This window comes from Sturnira hondurensis, unplaced genomic scaffold, assembly GCF_014824575.4.
Source record: "Sturnira hondurensis isolate 20B ecotype Veracruz unplaced genomic scaffold, ASM1482457v3 Scaffold0024822, whole genome shotgun sequence".
Lineage (NCBI taxonomy): Eukaryota > Metazoa > Chordata > Mammalia > Chiroptera > Phyllostomidae > Sturnira > Sturnira hondurensis.
This window is the reverse complement of record NW_028097453.1, coordinates 2,711,564-2,731,806: the sequence shown is the minus strand read 5'-3', so window position 1 is coordinate 2,731,806 and position 20,243 is coordinate 2,711,564. Positions and strand designations below refer to the sequence as shown.

Genomic DNA, 20,243 nt, shown 5'->3' with positions numbered 1-20,243 from the left:
TTCATATGGATTTACCATAAATTCCTTTTTATAGTTGCTGAATATTCCATTATATAAAATGGTGCAGGTCCATAATTTATGTAACTGTTTTCACATTGTCAACAGGTGGGTTGTTTCTGATTTTTTTCTCCTACTAATGACATCATCAAAATCTTTCACATTTTATATTCCCTCTTTAGCACTTACTCTCTGAAACAGAAGTCACAAATCAAAGAGTGTCAACATTTTAAAGATTTTAGCACACACAGGGTGGAGCAAAGTGTGTGTACAGCTGTGAGTGTGAGAAGCACAGAATTTATTCTTGTATCATTATTGATCCATTGCTACATCCTTTTCCCAACGCACAACCCTGGCCCTGCTTTCGCCCACCGTGCATGGTGACATCGCTGGGGACACAGCTCGAGGGAAAGCTGTGGGCGGGAGTGGCTGTTTCCCCACGCTCTTACCCACGTTGTCGTAATGGAAAATATTGATACTTACGCAGAAATATTTTGCTCCTTTAATACACATTTCTTTGGTCACTCGTAGGGGAAAGTTAAATATTTTTCCACAGGGATGTCATTGAAGAACTTCTGTCTTGCGTGTTGAGATAAATCCTCTGTGTCAGGTTTTCCGTGCGCCCTGGCGTGGCCCAACTGCCTGCTCCGCTCTGCTCCGTAGGCCGCGCCTGACCCCAGGTTGTCCCGCTGCCAAAAAGGCTCTGGGTTTTTACTTGGCTCGCGTGCAGGCAGAGTGTGTTGTAGTGTGTGCTTTGACGTGTGTGCTTTTAAGATGGTAGATTTGGGGTAGAACTAGTCTGCGTGACTACTAGGATCGGTTTGAAGGGGACACCTCCTGGGCCGACCGCGAACCCTCCTCGTTGCAGGCACAGCGCTCGTGTTGTACTTGATGATGCCCATCGTGAGTGTCAGCGAGGTGCTGGGGCCCTTGTGCCTTATGCTGCTCATGGGGACCGTCCACTGTCAGATCGTGTCCACCCAGCTGGCACGGCCAGCGGGAAGCAACGGAAGCCGGCGGCGGAGGTGAGGGGGGCTTGCCCCGGAGTTGGGTGTTTCCGGGAGGCATCGTAGGTACCGAAACATCTTTGGTTTGTGTGATAAAAATGTTCTGATAGGTGTCTGTTTTTTTATTATTTTTGGGCTAAATATCAAGAAGGCTTTGCTTTTCACTTTTCTCTCTGATGCTAAGAAACTGTCATGAACTTTTAATTGCATTGGGATTTTGTCATTTAGTGGCTTAAAATGACTAAAATTGTCATTTTAGTGTCATGAAGTGGCTTTAAAGGAACTCCCTGTACTATTTCTATATTAAAATATAATCAAATATTGATTTTGAAAAAGTATTCTTCAAAATTCAGTCTTATTCAGAATTTGGTGAACATTCACTATAAACAAGGATTTATTATGTTGGGTTAGTGCTCCTAAAAATTTTACCTTTTTTCCATGGTGCGTAATGAAAATGGATTTCTAAGTGTTCTAAACTTTTAATAAAGATCAATTTGACTTCCATGCCCATTGAATTCATGTCATGTTTATATTGGTTATGTGCTGTGTGGGGGTTCTGAAACTATTAATGGTTACTTGGGTTTATTTATTATTTCTCCTCAGAATATCTGTAGATTTCTGTTCCCCTAAGCAGTTCCTATATAAGACTTTTTTCACCTAGTGCAAGGAATCCTAAATAAGACTTTTTTCACCTGGTGCAACATATTCTTATTTTTGAGTGTTACTTTTGAAACAAATGTTTTTTCCCAAAAAGATTTCTTAAAAATTCGGTTCAATGAATTTAATGTTTGCTGAGAGCATCCACCGTTGTGTCTTCGTGGTGCTTACAGGAAATATCTCTTAACTGCCTGGGATATCGGTGCTGGGTGATCAGTTACTATTTTGTGTTCTCCTGGCTAGATGTGCCGAATGGGTGGGTTTCTGACATTTGTATTTAAAACAATCGTTCTTGTCACTGTGGTGCCTGAACTGACTCCTAGTCACGTGTGTGCGAGTTTCCCTCCCGGGAACGTATGTGAGTGTCCTCGTTCTTCGGTGATTGAACGACGTGAGGGTGCAGGTCCCCGACCTGGAGCCCGTTTTTGCCCTTAAGTCGGAAACATTCCTTCATCTAATTTATCCTCGTTAGGTGAAGTTCACTATACTTAATTTCAGGTGGTAGTCTGTTAGTATCATTTTCTGGAGGGGATATTTTGGGCAGAAATAGGAAAGTTCTTACATAATCTGAAGTGGTTGAAATTTTTCTTTTAATAGAAAACTACGAAAAACTGTGAATGGTGACGGGAGCCGAGAAAACGGAAATAACTCCTCCGATAAAGCCAGAGGGGTAGAAGCTGTGGAATCCGTACCCTTCATGAGCGGTGTTTGGGACACTCTCTTTGGCAACAGGTGGGAGGTCTCACGCTGGAATTGTTCTTGACTTTGTGTCCACATTCGTGCTTACATGGTGTGTCATCTGATCAGGCCGTCGGAGGACCGAGTGCGTGCATAGTACCTTCGCAGTGTGTGTGCGGTTTTTTTAAAGGGCTCTAGAGTGAGTTGCTTACTCAGCATGTGGCCACTTTCCTGTTACCTGTAAATCCAGTAACCCACCGTAACTGTTCACTCGCTTTTGATCTTTAATGACTAGACCACAAGATTGCAGAAATCTGAGCACTCTGAAAGGGCAAATGTCTTAAGCCATGTGAGCCGACATCATGGGGGAAAGAAGGACTTAAAAAACACGAGTTATTGTTCAGTGTAAAGGCTGATACCTCCTTAGAAACGGGCAGCAGAAGGGGAGGCGGGGCGGATGGCCCGTGGGACGGAAAGGGGTGCCGGTCTGAGACATCCTCTCTCCTTCGGGATTTGCAGGCTGCCACGGCACTCGTATGGCTCCAGGAAAGACTCACTTGTCACATGGCTGTGACTCAAAAATAAAGTTGCATTTAGTATTTCAAAAATGGTAAATATTTTGACTGACCTCATAGAATATATGGACGAATATAAAATATACCTCAAGGGAATGCTAACTTCATGGTGATAATACTGTTATTAGTGATCACTGATTTCCCAAAAAGTCAGTATTACTGTGTTGGGAAGATGTATGTTTTGGGGGTAGAAGTTCGGGTATGGGGATTAGAAGTGAAATAGTTAAATTCTCACACCACAAGGTGGGGCAAAAGTAGGTTTACAGTTGTTTGTATGGAAATTAATATAGTAATAATATAAGAATAAACTGTTTCACATACTCATACTCTTTCACAGTTACTTTTCTGAAGATGAAGTATATTCGTGTATTTTTGCAAAGATACGTTTCCACTCCTTGGTTGATGTGTGTGAGTTCCTCGCCCTACGCGTTGTGCTGGGCACTGGGCGTCCCCACTCTCCGAGGTTTTAGGTTCAACTAGGAAGGAGCAGGGTCCCGCAGTCCCCACGACATGGAAACACAGTGGGGACTGCGTGCTGACTGGGGATCCGCAGTCCGGCAGACACAGCGATTGTTCCACAGTGCGGTTATCAGCAGGGGTCACGCAGGAGCCGAGAGTTGTCGGGCTTCGAGGTTCGGGGGAGGGGAGGACATTCCACAGGTGCCCCAAGCAGGCCAAGTGAGGCAGGGGTTGCACTGTGTTTGAGAGAGAAGTGGAGAAGACTGCGAACCTGCTGCCGGGCAAAACTGGAAAGTACAGGCTTCCTTTCAGTGAACTGACCTGAGTCTTTGGAGACCAGAGATAACTTTATTCTTCCTTTTTATACCCTTAGCAAGCAAGAAATCAAAACAGTATGATTTTTGATTTTTTTGGATTTTCAGAGTAATGTGAGGGGGAACTAAAAACACCTGGAATCTTCTGGAGGGCGGGTCCCTTGCAGTGCAGCCTTCCCCCACTAGGCGGGTGTTCTAAGAGCCCATCTGCATCAGTGCGCCAGCTGGTGGTGGTGTGAGAGGCTGTGTTCAGCTTCGGTGAAATTTTTTTTTTCTGAAGACTCTTTCAGTGCATTTGCCCATTTCATGGTGGGTGATTTAGGAGTGCACCATGTTGTCCTGAGTGTTCAGCAGTTTTTGATAAAAAGTGGCATGACTCTTGTGCCCCACATTCCTTATTCACACGATCTTGCCCCGAGCAACTTTTGTTGTGTTTCCCTGGATGAAAAAAGTCCTCAAAGGGAAGTGTTTTGCTGATGTGGAAGAGGTGAAACAAAAAGCGGCAGAAACACTAAAAGGCCTCAACACTGACGCATTCAAAACCTGAACAGTGGGAAAACATCTCAAAAGGTGTATTACATCAGGTGGAGAGTACTTTGAAGGTGACTGAAGTTTAAACATATTAAAATAAATACATAATTTGTTATAAATAAGTTCCGGTTTTGAGGGGGTACCTCCTTGTATATTGCGCTCCTCAGGAAAAAATGATTTCACGGAAAATGTAAACTTCAGAATACTAGTCAGTATTTTTCTCCTTTTTAAAAACAGGGGTAAAAGAGTAAAAATATGCAGCAAAGGGACGGAAACCAAGAGTGACATGAGTGCCCTGCGCCCCATCATTAAGAAGAGGCAGTGCCGACCGGAGATTAAAATGTGGCCAACGACAGAGAAGGCGAAGCTTTCTGATGGAGAAAAGTGCCGCCGGGTAAGGTTTCCACGGGTGCAGAGCGATGCGTCGAAATCTCTCTTTTCCCGTGACAATTTCCCTGATCTCAGACCCTGCTGGAGATAGGAAATAGATGCTAATGGGCTGGTCTAGTTTGTCGTAAGGAGGAAGTACCATGGGAACCCAGGACGTGACAGGAGAGCGGCCACATGAGGAATGACGCTGATCCTTCCAGGTTCTGGGGCCAGCTGTGGTTACGGCCCCTGCCGCTCAGCCAGCCGTGCTGAGACACGCCATCCACTGCTGTGTCATGGTCCGGGGTGGGGGGTGTGGTTTGGGACACTGTTTTCTAGTTCTGGGGACAGGCTTTCTGCTCTGTGTCTAAGATGAATACATTTCTCCTCTATCATCTTGAATTTTTTTTCTTGTTAAACTGTAGTGTTACGTAATTGCAAAGATAGCCAGTGGTTTTGAGTCACCAGTGCACCTGGGCACTATTCTACGTTTTCATGTGTAGTAACCCTTTTCATATCTTCAACGCGTCTGTGACACAGGTGCTTTTGGTAGTGTTGCTCTTCAGACGAGGAAACCGAGCCCCGGAAAGACACCGACCTGGCCTGTGGCTCAGTTTGACTCGTGCCTGGGCCTCTTCCCTCTGCGCCACACGGCCTCGTTGTTTAGGCTCTTTTGTCTCGGGTTCAGCAGTTTCTTTGCTAGTGAGATCGAGTGCGGGTATAGGTTTGTTCCCTTTGGTTTAGTTGAATTTTACTGCTTCTGAGGTTTTAGCTGCTTCCTCGTTTTCGCGTGTGTCGCCTACTGGCGTGTTGGGGCTGCCCCTGCTGTTCTCTCCCTAGGAGGCGTTCAGGCGGGTGGGCAGTGGGAGGTCGGACGACCTGTCCAGCGAGGAGGACGCCGAGGCCCGGACCCAGATGATGATACTGCGCCGGAGCGTGGAGGGGGCCTCCAGCGACAACGGCGGCGAGGTCAGGAACCGGAGGCCCGCGCTGCCCCGGCACGTGAACGCTCAGGTAACTTCTGCTTCAGGTTGTCAGAATCTAGGCATCGACGTCTAGGTCGTCGCGTTGTCCCTAGTGTTTAACACGGTTGGCTGTCCCTCCCTGGCTTTTGGCAGGTGACGAAGAGCCCTCCCAGGTGGTGTCCCGTCGTGCGGGATTCAGACAGTCTGGCCGAATCAGAGTTTGAGTCGGCAGCCTTCAGTCAGGTAAGGAGGCGGCGGGGAGGTCGCCGCTCCAGGCCTGGTCTCCAGTGTCGTGGCCCCATCCGGCCCCCTTCGTTCGTTGTCCCCGGAGTGTGTGTGTTCACCTGCCCCGCGCTTGCCTCCAGCTCTCTGCCCACCTGTCCAGGCCCTGCTGTGTGATGCTCGGTCCCAGAAAGGGGACAAACTCTTCTCACTTGATCTCGTCGTTTTTGTTTATTACTATTATTTCAAATTTTACCTTATTTTTACATTAAAATCATTGGGGTGACATCAGTTAATGAGGTTATGTAGGTTTTAAGTGTATATTTTATGATGCACGATCTGTGTATTGCATTGTGTGCCTGCCACCCAAAGTCAGATTATCTTCCACCATCATATGTTGGCCCCTTTACCTACCCCACATTATGACCTAATCTTGAAAGTGCATAGCCTGGCGGGTGTAGCTCAGTGGACTGAGCGTGGGCCTGCAAACCAAAGGTCCTAGTTCGATTCCCCATCAGGGCACATGCCTGGGTTGCAGGCCAGGTCCTCAGTAGAGGGTGTGCAAGAGGCAACCACACATGGATGTTCTTCTCCCCCTCTTTCTCTCTCCCTTACCCTCTCTCTAAAAATAAATAAATAAATCTAAAAAACCCCGCTAGTTGTAAGGGGATGATATAAAGTTTCTTAGCGAAAAAAATAAGTATCATAGGTGATAATTCAGAGAGCGGTTATTCATGAATCCTCAAATCATGAGAAGCTTGCTTAATATTCACTTGAAATATGGAATTTAAATCTGATGGGGACAGATTTTGGGGAAAGGACACCTGAGAGATGGGAGTGGAAAACCCCACGATGAAGGTAACCACATATTTTACACGTGGAATGTTCTAATTCCGAGGGGGCGGGGTGGATGGTGGTGGTGTGGTTTTGGTTTGGACTGGCCAGGCGGTCAGGGGCGTGGGGAAACTTCCGAATTCCCTTCTGTGGTGTGGGAGAGCTGCACGGGGCCCCTCCACTTCTCTGCCTGGTCAGCTGACCCGCCCTACCGCCCCAGCCCCACTCTCGGTGTTTAGAGAAGGGGAACTTTGGGCAGGGCAGGGCGGAGGCTCAGCTGCCTGCGTCCAGAGGCGGTCCCCACCAGGGCGCCTGCGTTGGCAGTGACTTCTCGCAGAGAGCCCTTTTGTTAGTTGGTTTATTTCTGTCTACCTGCCTATCATGAATATACTTGCTGGCACATTCTTTCTTTGACTTTAGAAAAATTTAAAAAATTTCAATTACAGTTGGCCTTCAATACTGTATCAGTTCCCGTGCACAGCACTGCGGTTAGACAACTATATAGCTTCCCAAGTGGACCCGAGGGCGTGGCTTTAAAGTCCTGCTTGTTTGAGTCGGCAGGCTTTAACATTTAAATACTAAAATGTATTCCTGTTCTGTGTGGCCTTGCGGACAAATGAATGCACAGCAACCGACCTGGGAGAGCCTGCCAACCATTGCCAAGGATAACTGATCTATTTCAGGTAGAGGACTGTTTCTGAAAAACGAATGAGAAAACTCTTTGTTGTGTTTAAAGGGCTCTCGATCTGGCGTGAGTGGCGGTGGCTCTCGGTGCCTCAACGCGTCGAGGAGAGACTCGGAAAGCACCCGCCACGACTCGGAGACCGAGGACATGCTGTGGGACGACCTGCTGCACGGCCCAGAGTGCAGGTCATCTGTCACCAGCGACAGTGAGGGGGCCCACGTGAGCCCCCATCACTCAGGGACCAGGCGCGACCCCAAAGAGGATGTTTTTCAGCAGGTTTGTAGAGGCGATGGGAACAGTAGCCAGTGTGTTGCGAGCTCACCCTGTGCCAGGCTCTGTATTCTCATTCAACTGTGTGATCACCCTGCTAGATGGGCACTGTTATCGTCCCCGTTTAGAGATCAGGGAACTGAGCGTAGATGTCGGGATGAGAGCTCGGGGGAAGCCCTCTGCAGTTGCCTTAACTCGGGTTTTTTTCATAATTTTTCTCTCATATGAGGAGGGCTGTTTGGTGCATCAACCTCATGTTCTGTTTTAGGGACATCACGTTATTATCGGGTGTGAATTACAAGGCAGTGGCACGGCTTCTTTAATGTATAAACCAGTCGATGCTTTTAACTTTAGGTTTTGTATGAGTATCATAAAATGGGATAGGCTAGAACTGGAGATCCCTTAGGAGGTATTTCGACATTCTAGCTGGTGCAGGAATTATTCTGCACCTGTAGGACTTTTTTTACCCTTCATCCCATGGTGATGATGGTCTCTGCTTCTTCAGAATGTTGTCTTATCTACTGACAATAATATAAAATGCTTAGCACAATGGCTGGCAAAGGGTGCGTACCCTGTGCATGTTAGCGTCACTGTTTCTGTCCCCACCAGATGACCAGCGGAGCCTCTGCTGTAGGTGGTCAGAAACCACTCTGTAGGTGGTCTGCCCCTGCGGGGCAGAGTGAGGGATTAAGCAGCGTTCCAACATCAGCCTTTCGGACGCCTGACCCTGGTCATGCTGCTTAGTTTTTGTTTTTCAGGCTGAATAGTTCCCCGGTGACTTCCAGATGGTGGGTGGGGGGTATATATTTGTTTAATGATTGAGTTTTCTAGATTCTTGGATATTTTTATGAAAAAGAAATTCTGTTTTATTAAATCTGTACAACTTTTTAAAACTAACCAGAAGTAGCATCCATTTTCTCATTAAAGTTTTAAGCTTCTTTTTCCAATTTTGCTACCGAAGTTTGAATCTAAATATTCGTTACATGCATCTGAGGATTCACCTAAGTTACTTTAGTCATCTGCAATTACACATGGCATGATGACCTTGACCTCCTTCGCACCTTTGGGGTTTACTGTATACTTGAAGGTGTATGTGAGAATAATTGGGTAAGAGAAACCTGCCATCTCACAGGAGTTCCTCATGTCCCAGCCCCCACACCTGACCTGTTCTTTTTGTCGCCGTATTTCCCAACGCCACCACCAGCCACCCAGGTAGAAACAAGGGGGTCCTCGTGGCCTCGCCCTCTTCACCACGTTTCTCCCTGGTCATTGCTTCCTCTCGGTTCTACAGTGTGTCACCGGAGTCTGAACTCTGGCGTCCTGGCTGCACGGGGCCCTCCGTCACCGCAGCCGCTTCCCTCGCTTGCCCCCTTCATTTCACTGCCTCCCTGCCGCCAGCGATGCTTCAGACCTGATGCCGCGCCCTTCGCTTTTGTTTTCTTCTGGACTATTCGCCCCTCCCCTTGTTTGCCCTGAGACGGTCTCGTCTCTGACCATTCCTTCCCTGCTCCTCGGGTGTAAGCTCCTTCCCGTCAAGCATCACATCTGTCTCATTCACCATTGAATCTATACCACGTGTTACATAGTAGGTGCTTAATAAATGTTTTTGTGCCAGCTTAATGGCCAAGTCAATAAATGCTCCTCAGCATTATGCTAGGCATTGTGGTAGAAAGGGTGTACATGATACTTTGTTAGAAAGTTCGAGTCCAGTTGGCGTAAGGTTACTATGTGGGAAGTTATTGACGGACACGAAAGTGCAGCGCGTAATTTAGGTGTTGATTGGTCTGACACAGCCTATAAGGATTTTAATTTCAGAGGAGGGCAAGGCGAGGCTTGTGGCGGTCAGAGAGGACCGCGCTGGTGGGATGGGACTGGAGCTACTTGCTCCTCGAAGCACAAGACCTGAGATGGCCGCGGAGACTGGGCACCGTTTCACCGCGGCCCCCCCCTTGAGCTTTCTGTGCTTTCTGGTTAGAACGGAGGGGGCTTTCCTGCTCTGCCCGACACGTGGTGGCAAAGGCCTGTCGCGCCCCTCTCGTAAGTAACTGCCTACTGCCCCTGTCGAGCTGTGTTCCTCTGGGAATACCCTCCCCCTTAACATCTGGCGAATGCGCCAGCCGTATCCCCGCTTCCACACGTGCAGAGAGGGAGGCAGCCTTGGAGATGACAGAATGCTGTCCCTGTAGGAGATATTAGCATCTCTCCAGGCAGGAAAATGGCTTAGGAAGGAAAACGGAACCGGAAATCAGCATCACCGCGGTGGTAGTTGGCATGGTGAGCTTTGTGAGGGAGAGAACAGGATGAGGAGGCTGCGCCTGGGCAGCGGGCCTGGGGGCAGGAGGCAGGGGGAATCCAGTGGAGGAAAGAAGGCAGTGGGTAGAAATGGTTTCGCTTTTCTTCTCAGAACCACATATTCTGGCTTCAGAACTCGAGCCCCGCCTCTGACCGAGTCAGTGCGATCATCTGGGAAGGAAACGAGTGCAAAAAGACGGACATGTCTGTGCTGGAGATCAGCGGCGTCATCATGAGCAGGGTGAGGCGGTGCTGTTTCTGGCTTTTCAAAAGATCTGGTCAGTGACCAGCAGCGATTTCATAGAACCTAATACACCGACTCTGCTTATGAAACAAATTTGTGTTTTTAGTTAAATTTTTTTTTTACTTTTTTGATTTCAGAGCGAGGGGAAGGGAGGGAGAACGTGAGGGAATGAAACATCAATGTGAGAGAGAAACATCGATTGATTGCTTCTTCTACACGTCCCAACCAGGGACTGAGCCCACAACCCAGGCACATACCCCGACCTGGAATCGAACCTGCAGCCTTTTGGTTTGTGGGACAACACTCTAACCAACTGAACCACACCAGCCAGGGCTTTATTTTTAATTTTATAGTAGTCTTTAGGTGGTAGTATTTTTTTTGTTGTTATTACAAAGGTTTCTAGGAGCATGATCAATTGTTTCACTCTACAAATACTCCTTATCTCTTGAAAGCCTAATTGTTAATAAGATCTAAGAGCATCTTTTCTTTAAAGATTTTATTTTTAGAGAGGGGAAAGGAGGGAGAAAGACAGGGAGAGAAACATCAATGTGTGGTTGCCTCTCATGCCCCCACTACCGGGGACCTGGCCTGCAACCCAGGCGTGTGCCCTGACTGGGAATTGAACTGGCGACCCTTTGGTTCATAGGCCAGCACTCAATCCACTGACCCACACCAGCTGGGGCTGTACATTATTATTTGTACTATTAGATTTGAAGATTAGGTTTTTCATGATCTAAGTAGAATTTGATAAAGCTGCTACATAACTCCATTCAGCTGTGCCATAATGATGGACATTTTGAATTAATTCCCAGGTTAATGCGTATCAGCAAGGAGTAGGTTATCAGATGCTGGGAAATGTCGTCACCGTTGGGTTAGCGTTTTTTCCGTTTTTGCATCGACTTTTCCGCGAGAAGAGCCTTGACCAGCTAAAGTCCATCTCGACTGAGGAGATCTTGACTCTCTTCTGTGGGGCACCACCAGTGACACCTGTTGTTATTTTGTCTGTAATTAATTTTTTTGAACGATTGTGTCTCACGTGGATGTTTTTTTTCATGATGTGTGTGGCAGAGAGAACATATAAGCAGGTTAGTAGAAAATTAAAATTTGTTACCTCTGCTTTTGTATCTACTTCACTGAATTATTTTTGTGCTCTTGATTTGTGCTTTCTCTAAAAGTTAATGTGTGCTGTGAAGGATGGAGAAGTGGAAATTGAGTATTTGTGAACGTTTATGCTGTGGGTTATTCACAGCGATTTCGTAGAATCTGAAGGTTTGCTGAGCCTGTGCTTAGAGTGAGGGGCTCGGCCCGTGAGAGAGTCTAGCTGGCCACTCGGCACCTGCGCCCCAGTGCGCCTTGCTGGTTTCTAGTCCTGCACAGGTAGTAAGTCTCAGAGTAAAATGATTCTGTGAAAAACGGCGAAGTGAGAATTAAAACGATTGCAATTTAGTATGAGTTTGGGATGGAGGACCTCATATATTGGGGATACATGCAAAAAAACAGGGTTTTGAATGGAAATGTAATCTGGGAAAAAGTGACATTTCTGGATAAACATTTGTTTTTGAAGTTGGGGACTCACGGAGGTCCCCAAAGACTGGTCTTTGAGCATGTCAAGAGCATGGCATGCTGTGAAGACGCAGGTCACTGTGGCATGCAGTTTGGGAGCAGCAGGGTGATGAACTGTCGACGGAGTTTTTCACTGTCGTAGTGATCATTGATTAGAATTTCATCCCTTTAACAGTGTTTATATGCTGGGAATGTTTTCTTTACAAATATATAAACACTCAGACACGTGTACATTTTGCTTTGTGATTTTTTTTTCTAACCTTCTCTAGAGATTTTTATTTGCAAAACTCTTCAGCCATATTACCTCTGCCCGGAAAGCTAGAAAATATGAAATACCTCATTTCAGACTTAAAAAGGTAGAGAACATTAAGATATGGTTATCACTGCGTTCCTTTCTAAAGGTGAGTTGTATTTGATTAACAATACAATATGTGCGAGAACGTGCAGAAAACACGCTCCCTGACGTTCCCGACGGCAAGGGCGGTGGGTGGTGTGGCTCTGTGTGGCTCTGTGTGCGGGGCGGGCTGTCTCCGTGGCCGGTGGTCTCCGTGGCCGGCGGGCCGGCTGTGCAGCAGGTTGGAAGTGATATGTCTGCAGGCTGGCGGGGCGGTGGGGGGGGGGTGTCGTCAAGTGAATAGAGCTTAGAAAGGGAAAAGAAAATTTAAATTCTTAGAGCGGAGCGGTAAATTGAAAATTGCATCTTTTCCTGACATTTTGGGGAAATATTCCAGCTGAAAATATGTCAGCGAATCAGTCATGCTCTTAATTTGGAACAGCGTGGATTTCAGTGCTTAATTAAAGTTGATGTTGAAATCCTATGTCAGAAGCTTCGTGTAACTGTTTAATACTAATGTAGAAAGACAAAAGAAAAAAATAATCCAAGTTTGGCAGAAGTCAGAGCGTTGGTGGTGTGAGGGCCGTGCTGCCCGTCACGCTCCCTAACCCGCGCACCCATGCGTCTCTCTCCGCAGAGACGGGGCCCGCAGCGCTCCGTGGACGTGGTGGTGTCTTCGGTCTTCCTGCTGACACTCTCCATCGCCTTCATCTGCTGTGCCCAGGTAAACCTCGTGTCCGTCTGGACTGGCTCCCTGCATTTGAGTTGATGTGTTTTTAACGGGTCCACATTTCTTTGGCTCTTTTGAATGCCATTAATTTTCCTGACTTTTGTAATGAGAATAATAAAGGTGATTGGCAGCCCTTTGACTCCAAGGTCACTGTCATTTTAGCTGGCCATTTCTGACCAGTGGTGAAACCCTCGCCCCCTCATGGTGGCAGGTTTGGGCCAGTGGGAGACCCTTCCTTCGAGCTCTTGACAGGCCCCTTTGTCATCTCTTCTTCCTCCCCCTCCCTCCTCCTCCTGGCACTTCTGTGCTTTATTTAAAGGAGTCACAGGCTTGTCTTGTACTTGCCTGTTTACTGAGTTTAAACTGAATTCTGTGCTCTGAATGTTTCTGGTCCTTTGACTCTTTGCGGAGGCTGGCTTTATTGTCCAGTGTGTGGTCAGTTTTATTCAATCTTCCATCAGCACTTTGTGTTATTAGTGTTCTTCATTCAAATTTTATGTAGCTCTTAAACCCCCAGATGTACTTATTAATGTGCTTTCGAGTCAATTACTTATCTATATTTATATATTTACCCTTTCTGTTGATTTTCATTAGTTCTTGTATTTCTGTGTTTTTCCCTGCGTCATTTTCCTTCTACTTAAGCATCTGCTGGTGGTGAATTCTCTGTTTTTGTTTGAAAATGTCTTTTGTCACTTTCATGTTCAAAGGCTCTTGTCACCAGGTGTAGATGTGTAGGCTGCCAGTTACTCTGAGCACGTGTAGGATTCTATTACCTTCTGATTTCCATAGTTTATCTTGAGAAATCCGTTGCTACTCTTACAACTGCTCTTTTAAAAGTGTGCTCTTTTTCTCTGGCTGGTTTTAAGAGTTTTCCTTTGTTGGCTTCATAGCAGTGTGGCCATGGTTTCTGTATTCGTTATCTGTTGCTGCACAGGACACCATACCCCCTGCTGAGGACATGGGCTTCGGTTGCTGCCAGTTGTTACTTCCCTCCCCTGGTCCTTACTGACTGGCAGCGTGAACGCCTGGCCCTGACCGAGCTAAACATACTCCCTCTTGGAAAGTAGAACTGAAAATCTGAGACATCAGTGGTGGACTTTGGAGAAGAAAGGCCAGTAGGGACTGATGGGCAGCAGAATGCTGGAACAGACCAGGCCTGGGACAAGTCAGAGTCGGGGGGAGCCACAAACGACGGTCCTGGGAGGAAGTGGAATCAGCTGAGAGGAGTGGCAGTGGGAGCCCAAATGGCCCTGGGGAGAGGCAGCTGCTTGGTGACTTCTTGTTTTTCAAAATGCCTACATTTGGTCTCTGTGAGCATTCCCTCTATATTTTTCGATAAACTCCATTGTACCTTGGACTTGCATGGACTTTGCTTTTGAATCAATTGCAAAAAAATTGAAAAAACCCAAAAACTTTCACCAGAAAACTCGACCCATAACACTTGCTAACTGGTAGCTGCTGCTGCTGCTCTGCAGATGCTAACGTGGAGTGAGGCCCGTTCCCCAAATTTTCCAGTCGTTTCAGCGAGATGGGCCACGCGTCTCCGGGACCTCTCCAGTCACAGGCAAACTCAGTGCTTCGGAAAATGATCTCCCCGTGATTGCGAGTGGGCACACGGTGGTTAGAGGCTCGAAAGGCCTTGGTCTTTTGTACTTGTGTTTCCCTCCTCTGTTACTTCAGGACCCTTTGATGCCAGTAAACTAGTAAATGTAGAGCCATAATGGCTGATTAAATAGATATAATGCTTATGAGTGTAAACTCTTCTGCTTTTAAAATATTGCTACCCTGTCAATGTTTTTAAATAGCTGGGATAAAGGAGTAATTATAAATTTTCAGACAAATGAGAAACTTCACTTCTTTTTTATAGGTTCTCCAGGGACATAAAACTTTCCTGAATGATGCTTATAATTGGGAGTTTTTGATCTGGGAAACAGCTTTACTACTTTTCTTACTACGCCTGGCCTCCTTGGGGTCTGAAACCAATAAGAAATACAGCAATGTTTCAATATTACTTACCGAACAGGTACTACCATGGCCTCGCCAGTTCTGTCCAGTGCTTAGAGGTGGCGTAACGAGATCCAGGGTTGAGCTGAGGGTCTGTCGCTTTCTCGCTACAGGACCTTACGAGTCACTTGGTTGCTATGTAATTGTCTCCTTCTTGTCAAATGAGCATAGTACCTTCCCCACCTATTCTCAGAATCATTCAAATTACGGTGCAGTAGATTGAAAATACATTGTATACTATAAAGGTTTTCTCATTGATGGGACTAGAGCACACTGTTACTCATATTCCGCATTAAGTAGTAAATGACAAGCATACTTGTCATTTAAGCATATTTAATCAGCTTCTTGAATTTCTCCTGCATCAGCCATAAAGTGCATTCAGTGTTTGCAGGATACTTGTTCTTTAGTGTGTGAGTGGCTGTTAAGACTGAGAAATGCTTCTTATAAATGCAGAGTAATAAATCTTTTAAAAAATGTATGTTTATCCATAAGTTTTAAATAAAAGCATTTGACATCATTAGTTCTTTATTTTTTGCCTTAGAATTATAGTGGAGAGTTCTTCCTGGAAGGGAAAAAATAAAGAATTAGCACGTTTCAAAAGCAGCGATCTTCTCCTATTCTGTAAACCTTTAATGAAGATACTAGATTATTTCAGGGACACCAGGATGGACAAGATACTGCTTTTGAACTCAAGGACTTTACATGTTAATTGTTATATTATAATAAATGTTAAAATTTTCATTGTTTTGATATCTAAATTTCTGTCTCATTTCTTTTCTTCATGAAATATATGTCTTTGCCAAATGGGACTCCTGGGGGTGGGGGCTTGGCATGACACGTGCTCTGTGGAAGTAGCTGCCAGAATTTCAAAATTCACTTTACTCGAAAATGTGACTCTTGAAATCGACCAGATTAATGCAGTGTATATATATATATCTTTTTCTATGGCATTTATCTTAATCTCTATTCCTTCCCTTAGATTAACTTATATCTTAAGATGGAAAAAAAGCCAAATAAGAAAGAACAGCTTACTCTAGTAAACAATGTATTAAAACTGTCCACCAAATTGTTGAAAGTAAGTAGTGCCCTGTGACGCTCCTACTGCCATTGAAACTAAGTTGATGGTTTACTTTCTGGGAAGACCCTAGTGACAGACACATGCTAGGCTGAGTAGGTTCGAAATGTCACCTTCATAGGCTTGGGTTCATGACTCCATAAGAAAAAATGTCCCATTTGTTACCCAGCTTCGGGTGATACTTGATGTCTGTGAAGATACTTGATTTCTTTAATTACGTGATTAAAAAATCACAACATATTGCTCGAATGTGCTTTGAAAAACTTAGCTAATGAGAAAGTGGGCGACCCCACAGCCCTTCCGAAGGCAGCTACTGAGTGTGAAGGGAAGCCGCAGCCACAAGCAGTCCCCCCTGCCCCCCTCCCCCCGCGAGACTTCAAGGTAACGGCCCAGAATTACTGATACTGAGAAACCGTGCATCTCAACTTGGTTCTTGCATGTTTTCGTAGGAGCTGGACACACCGTTTCGACTCTATGGGCTGACCATGAACCCCTTAATCTACAACATCACCCGAGTAGTCATCCTTTCTGCTGTCTCAGGCGTCATAAGTGACCTTCTAGGGTTTAATATACGGGTAAGTGTGGCTGCCACGCTGTAGCATCAGCCTTCGTGGTGAAAACCACCATATGGAATAATGACCTTGGTTCTTCACTGTGTGTGTGTGTGTGTGTGTGTGTCTGGCGTGGAAATAACTCTCCAAGTAAAGAAAGGCGTTTGGATTGGCGGTCCACAGGCTTCTCAGCCGAGGTCGTCTCCTTTTGCAATATTCTGTGCTCTTGAGTTGCACAAAAAAATCAGGTTTGAATCTCATGTCAGATTAATGGGGTGGGCTGAGTGAGGGTCTCCTCTGATCTGGGGACATGTCCAGAGTCAGAACGAATGAAAAGCCCAAACCTACGAACCGCGGTCTGTCACTTTCGGCCCTGAAAATCTCGCACTTTTTCTCTGCGGCTCTGGCCAGAGTGTCTCGTCTCTTTAAAGGGCTCTCGGGTCACAGTCCCGTGAGTGCACTTACAAACCCCACCTGTTGTGTCAGACTGACTCATTCTGGTGATTTTCCTTCTCAGCTCTGGAAAATCAAGTCCTGAGCGGAGCCACGCATCTGGACCCCTCCCTTGGCTGTGTCAGCGCTCAGCCAGGAGGAGCCGGCTGACCGAGGACCCCGAGACCTGTGAGACCCCCGAGACCGGCTTCGTGTGCCCTCACGGGGCCCGCCCCCTGCCTGAGCCTGCGGACGGGGTCCTCCGAGGGACCCAGCCAGTGGAGGGCGTGCAGGCTGTTCCCCTGGTTTTCCAACAGTGTGCGTGGTCAGGAGACTGGCGCTGTGGCACGGCGACACAGGGACAATGTTCCAAGTTAGGGAATTCTTTCTGGACCTTTCGGTGCTGTGACAGTCACGCTTATGGAAACTGTTTTGGGTAGGATGGTGGAAGCCCAGAGCGTGACGCAGGTCTGCTTTAGTGGAAATACGCAAATCCAGCCCTCTTCCATGATGGCGTGTGGACTGGCCGTGCCGTTTCTCTAGCAGAGAGCTCAAACTTAAGCTATTTTAAGTTGAACTCAAATAAAAGAACTTTATTGGAGAATGTTAGTTTCTAGGCTTTTTCTTTTTGTCACGTAAAAAAACATTTTAAGCTGAGTTTCTATTAAACTCTGGATACATTTTTAGTTGGGTAATAAGTTGGAGGTTAATTTGGTAACTGTGCCATTGTTGGAGAAGGAGGCATGCCTGTGGTCGGCCACATCACTCCGCAGGAGCAAACTGAGCACCCGTGAGCTCGCCACGCCCGGCCCGGTTTCCGTAGGGACTGTCTGCACTGTCCCCGGTCACAGCATAGGGGAAGCTCTGAGGGCTTGTCCCCGATGCAGCCTCACGGGCCCAGCCCGCAGTACAGTTTCCGGTCCATGGTGCCTTTTTGGTATGATTTAGCTCCTCTTACCAGTACCCCATGTTATCCCGTCACACATGCAGGTGTACACACATGTTAATGAAAACTCAGGCAGCCGACATACATAGAATTCTTGGTCTTTGAGTTACCTGTGTTGCGGCATCTATTGAGGCAAAGTGAAAACCTGAACATTTAGTAAGATTTTGTGAATTTTTAAACGTCAGAAATAGTTATTATATATACAAATATGTACAGGCATATGTCGTTTTATCGTACTTTGCTCTATTGAACTTCACAGATGTTGCTTTTTTAACAAATCAAAGGCAAGACCCTCCACGAGCAGGAAGATCACAGCTTACCTTCCCGTGGGCCCAGAGCCGAACCCGCAGTGCCCCCGAGGTCTGCCTGTGCCCAGCGGAGTCAGTGTCCCACGTGTCCTAACGAGCAGGAAGGGTGCTGAGGTGTAAAGATGAATTTCTCGAGAGACCAGGGCTGGAGGTAGACACTCTGGGTTCATACCATTGGTGCTGCTTACCAGCTTCATAATCTGGGGCAAGTCACCTAACCTTGTATCTCAGTTCCCCTGCTTGTTAAGTGGGGCTAGAACCACCCGATAGGGTTGCCAGGGGGGGTTATTGTGGTGGGTGCTTAGCACTTGGCGAGCCTGCAGTAATCATGTGTGGTTGCTCCTTAAGCCCTTTAAACATCTTTCACGGACAGATTCCTAACCACGAGGATGGAAACAGGAAGCCAGACTGCTGAACTGGAAGTGGACAAAAACACACAGCCATTCTGAATTCTGCGAGTTACAGATAGAATTTTATATGTATAATTATATAGACAGGATTTTATCATTGTTCAAGTACAGTTGTCTCCACTTGCATCTCACCATGGTCCCTGCTTCCCCCCCTCCAACCTTCCCCCTTGGCTTTGTCTGTGTGCCCTTTATACATGTTCCTTGACGGCCCTTCCCTTATTTTCCCCCATTACCCGCTTCCCTCTGGTTACTGTCAGTTTGTTCTTTGTTTTCGAGTTTCTGGTTATATTTTGCTTGCTTGCTTGTTTTGTTGATTAGGTTCTACTTACAGGTGAGATCATAGGGTATTTCTTTCACCGCCTGGCTTGCTTCATGTATGTTTTTAAAGGTAAAACCCCATTACCGTGACGTAACCTTTGGAAGGCCCTACTCTGCAAGGGCACAGGCCTGTCTCAGCGGTGGCTCAGAGAAATCGGGCCTCTGCCGTCTCCGCAGGAGCAGTGGCGGTGCTCTCATACCCACGGCTGCTGTCCATGCTTCCGACAGGGACCGGGGCCTCTTTTCCCCTACAAGACACGCTGTTCTATTTTTAATTTGCAATTTCTGCTGAGACTGTGGCTTCTCTCGTTTAAATGCAGTATTGAAAGTGGTATACTCTTGTATGTTGTTTCTGTTACAATTTTGATAGTGTGTAATTGTTTTATTTTTCAGGTGGCTAAAATTATACAGGGTGGGGCAGAAGAGTTCATATGGAAAATAATACAGTAATTAATACATCATATTGCAGAATTAACTGTTTCATGTGCTCACACTGTCAACCCACTTTTGTCCCCCACCCCCCCGGAGGTGGGCAGGTGGAGGTGCCCACGTCAGCAACGGGGGATGACTCCCAGCTCTGAGTTCCTCACACCTGACACGTAAGCACCACGACTCGGAGTAACTGTCTCCTAGAAGTTTTCCTGATCCGTCAGCCCTTTTGTGCTCCCACGTGTCCTGCCCCCGCTTGTCGGCACCCTTGTTTTTTAACGCAGGTTTCCGCTCTGACATCTGCGTGGAACCCTGGGCCCCCAAGCCCAGTCGGTTCTCAAAAAGCTGAGGTGCCTTTTCTGGAAAGTCTCACCATCTTGACATCGTTAATGGCTGTGACTTTGAAGAGGAAAAATCCGGTCTGTTTAGTGAGGTGTGCAGGCCCCCTTCCCCATTGAGAGAGATTTTTGATACATTTGGAACGTATTTTTGCCGAGTATGAAATGCTCGTTTTGAGGGTGGTGATGTGCATGGTTTCCGAGCAGAAGGCTGCTGTCTGGATTCAACATTTCTGGCTGCTTTTGAGGTTTCTGTCAGTGAATTCGTGCCGTTTACAACGCGTGCTGCTTTGGTTTCCTGTGCGCGCGCTTGAGGTTTGTGGTGCTTGTTGGATCTGAGTGTATAGTTTTCTCAGATTGGAACAGTTGTGTCTCTCTCTTTTTTTTTTTTTTTTTAAAGTTTTCTCTTCCCTACATTCACCTACCACCTTCTGGGACTCATGGCAAGTGTCACAGATATCAGGCTGCTTGCGGTGGCCCCACAGCTGCCGACGTTCTCCACACTTTCCCAGTTTCTCCCTCTCTGATGTTGGATGCCTTCCAGTCTGTGCCCCCCAGTTCACTAACCTGTTTTCTGCACTAATTTTAATTTTCTGTTAAACAGACTCAATGCATTTTCGCCTACAGAAGTTTGATGATTTTTTATGTCTTTCATGTCCTTCCTTAACATGCGATTTCTTTTGTCTGCCTTGTGTAACACCATGCA

At 46.6% G+C, this 20,243-nt stretch overlaps 2 protein-coding genes across 5 annotated transcripts in view; one reads left to right on the top strand and one right to left on the bottom strand.

Annotated features, from left to right (window-relative positions):
• Nucleotides 1–17,392, top strand: part of PHTF1 (putative homeodomain transcription factor 1) — a 44,128-nt gene extending 26,736 nt beyond the window's left edge. For all 4 annotated transcript variants that reach the window (XM_037038730.1, XM_037038729.1, XM_037038731.1 and 1 more), the window contains 14 exons: nucleotides 866–1,022; nucleotides 2,259–2,393; nucleotides 4,456–4,612; nucleotides 5,428–5,601; nucleotides 5,706–5,795; nucleotides 7,345–7,569; nucleotides 9,968–10,096; nucleotides 10,912–11,184; nucleotides 11,932–12,063; nucleotides 12,634–12,720; nucleotides 14,594–14,749; nucleotides 15,710–15,805; nucleotides 16,255–16,380; nucleotides 16,874–17,392. In XM_037038730.1, the coding sequence (XP_036894625.1) occupies nucleotides 866–1,022; nucleotides 2,259–2,393; nucleotides 4,456–4,612; nucleotides 5,428–5,601; nucleotides 5,706–5,795; nucleotides 7,345–7,569; nucleotides 9,968–10,096; nucleotides 10,912–11,184; nucleotides 11,932–12,063; nucleotides 12,634–12,720; nucleotides 14,594–14,749; nucleotides 15,710–15,805; nucleotides 16,255–16,380; nucleotides 16,874–16,894 (1,958 nt within the window). In that variant the 3' untranslated portion in view covers nucleotides 16,895–17,392. The remainder of the gene's footprint in view (nucleotides 1–865; nucleotides 1,023–2,258; nucleotides 2,394–4,455; nucleotides 4,613–5,427; nucleotides 5,602–5,705; nucleotides 5,796–7,344; nucleotides 7,570–9,967; nucleotides 10,097–10,911; nucleotides 11,185–11,931; nucleotides 12,064–12,633; nucleotides 12,721–14,593; nucleotides 14,750–15,709; nucleotides 15,806–16,254; nucleotides 16,381–16,873) is intronic.
• Nucleotides 14,688–20,243, bottom strand: part of MAGI3 (membrane associated guanylate kinase, WW and PDZ domain containing 3) — a 201,074-nt gene continuing 195,518 nt past the window's right edge. The window contains exon 24 of the transcript XR_005065430.1: nucleotides 14,688–14,699. The gene's annotated coding sequence lies outside the window, so the exon portion shown is untranslated. The remainder of the gene's footprint in view (nucleotides 14,700–20,243) is intronic.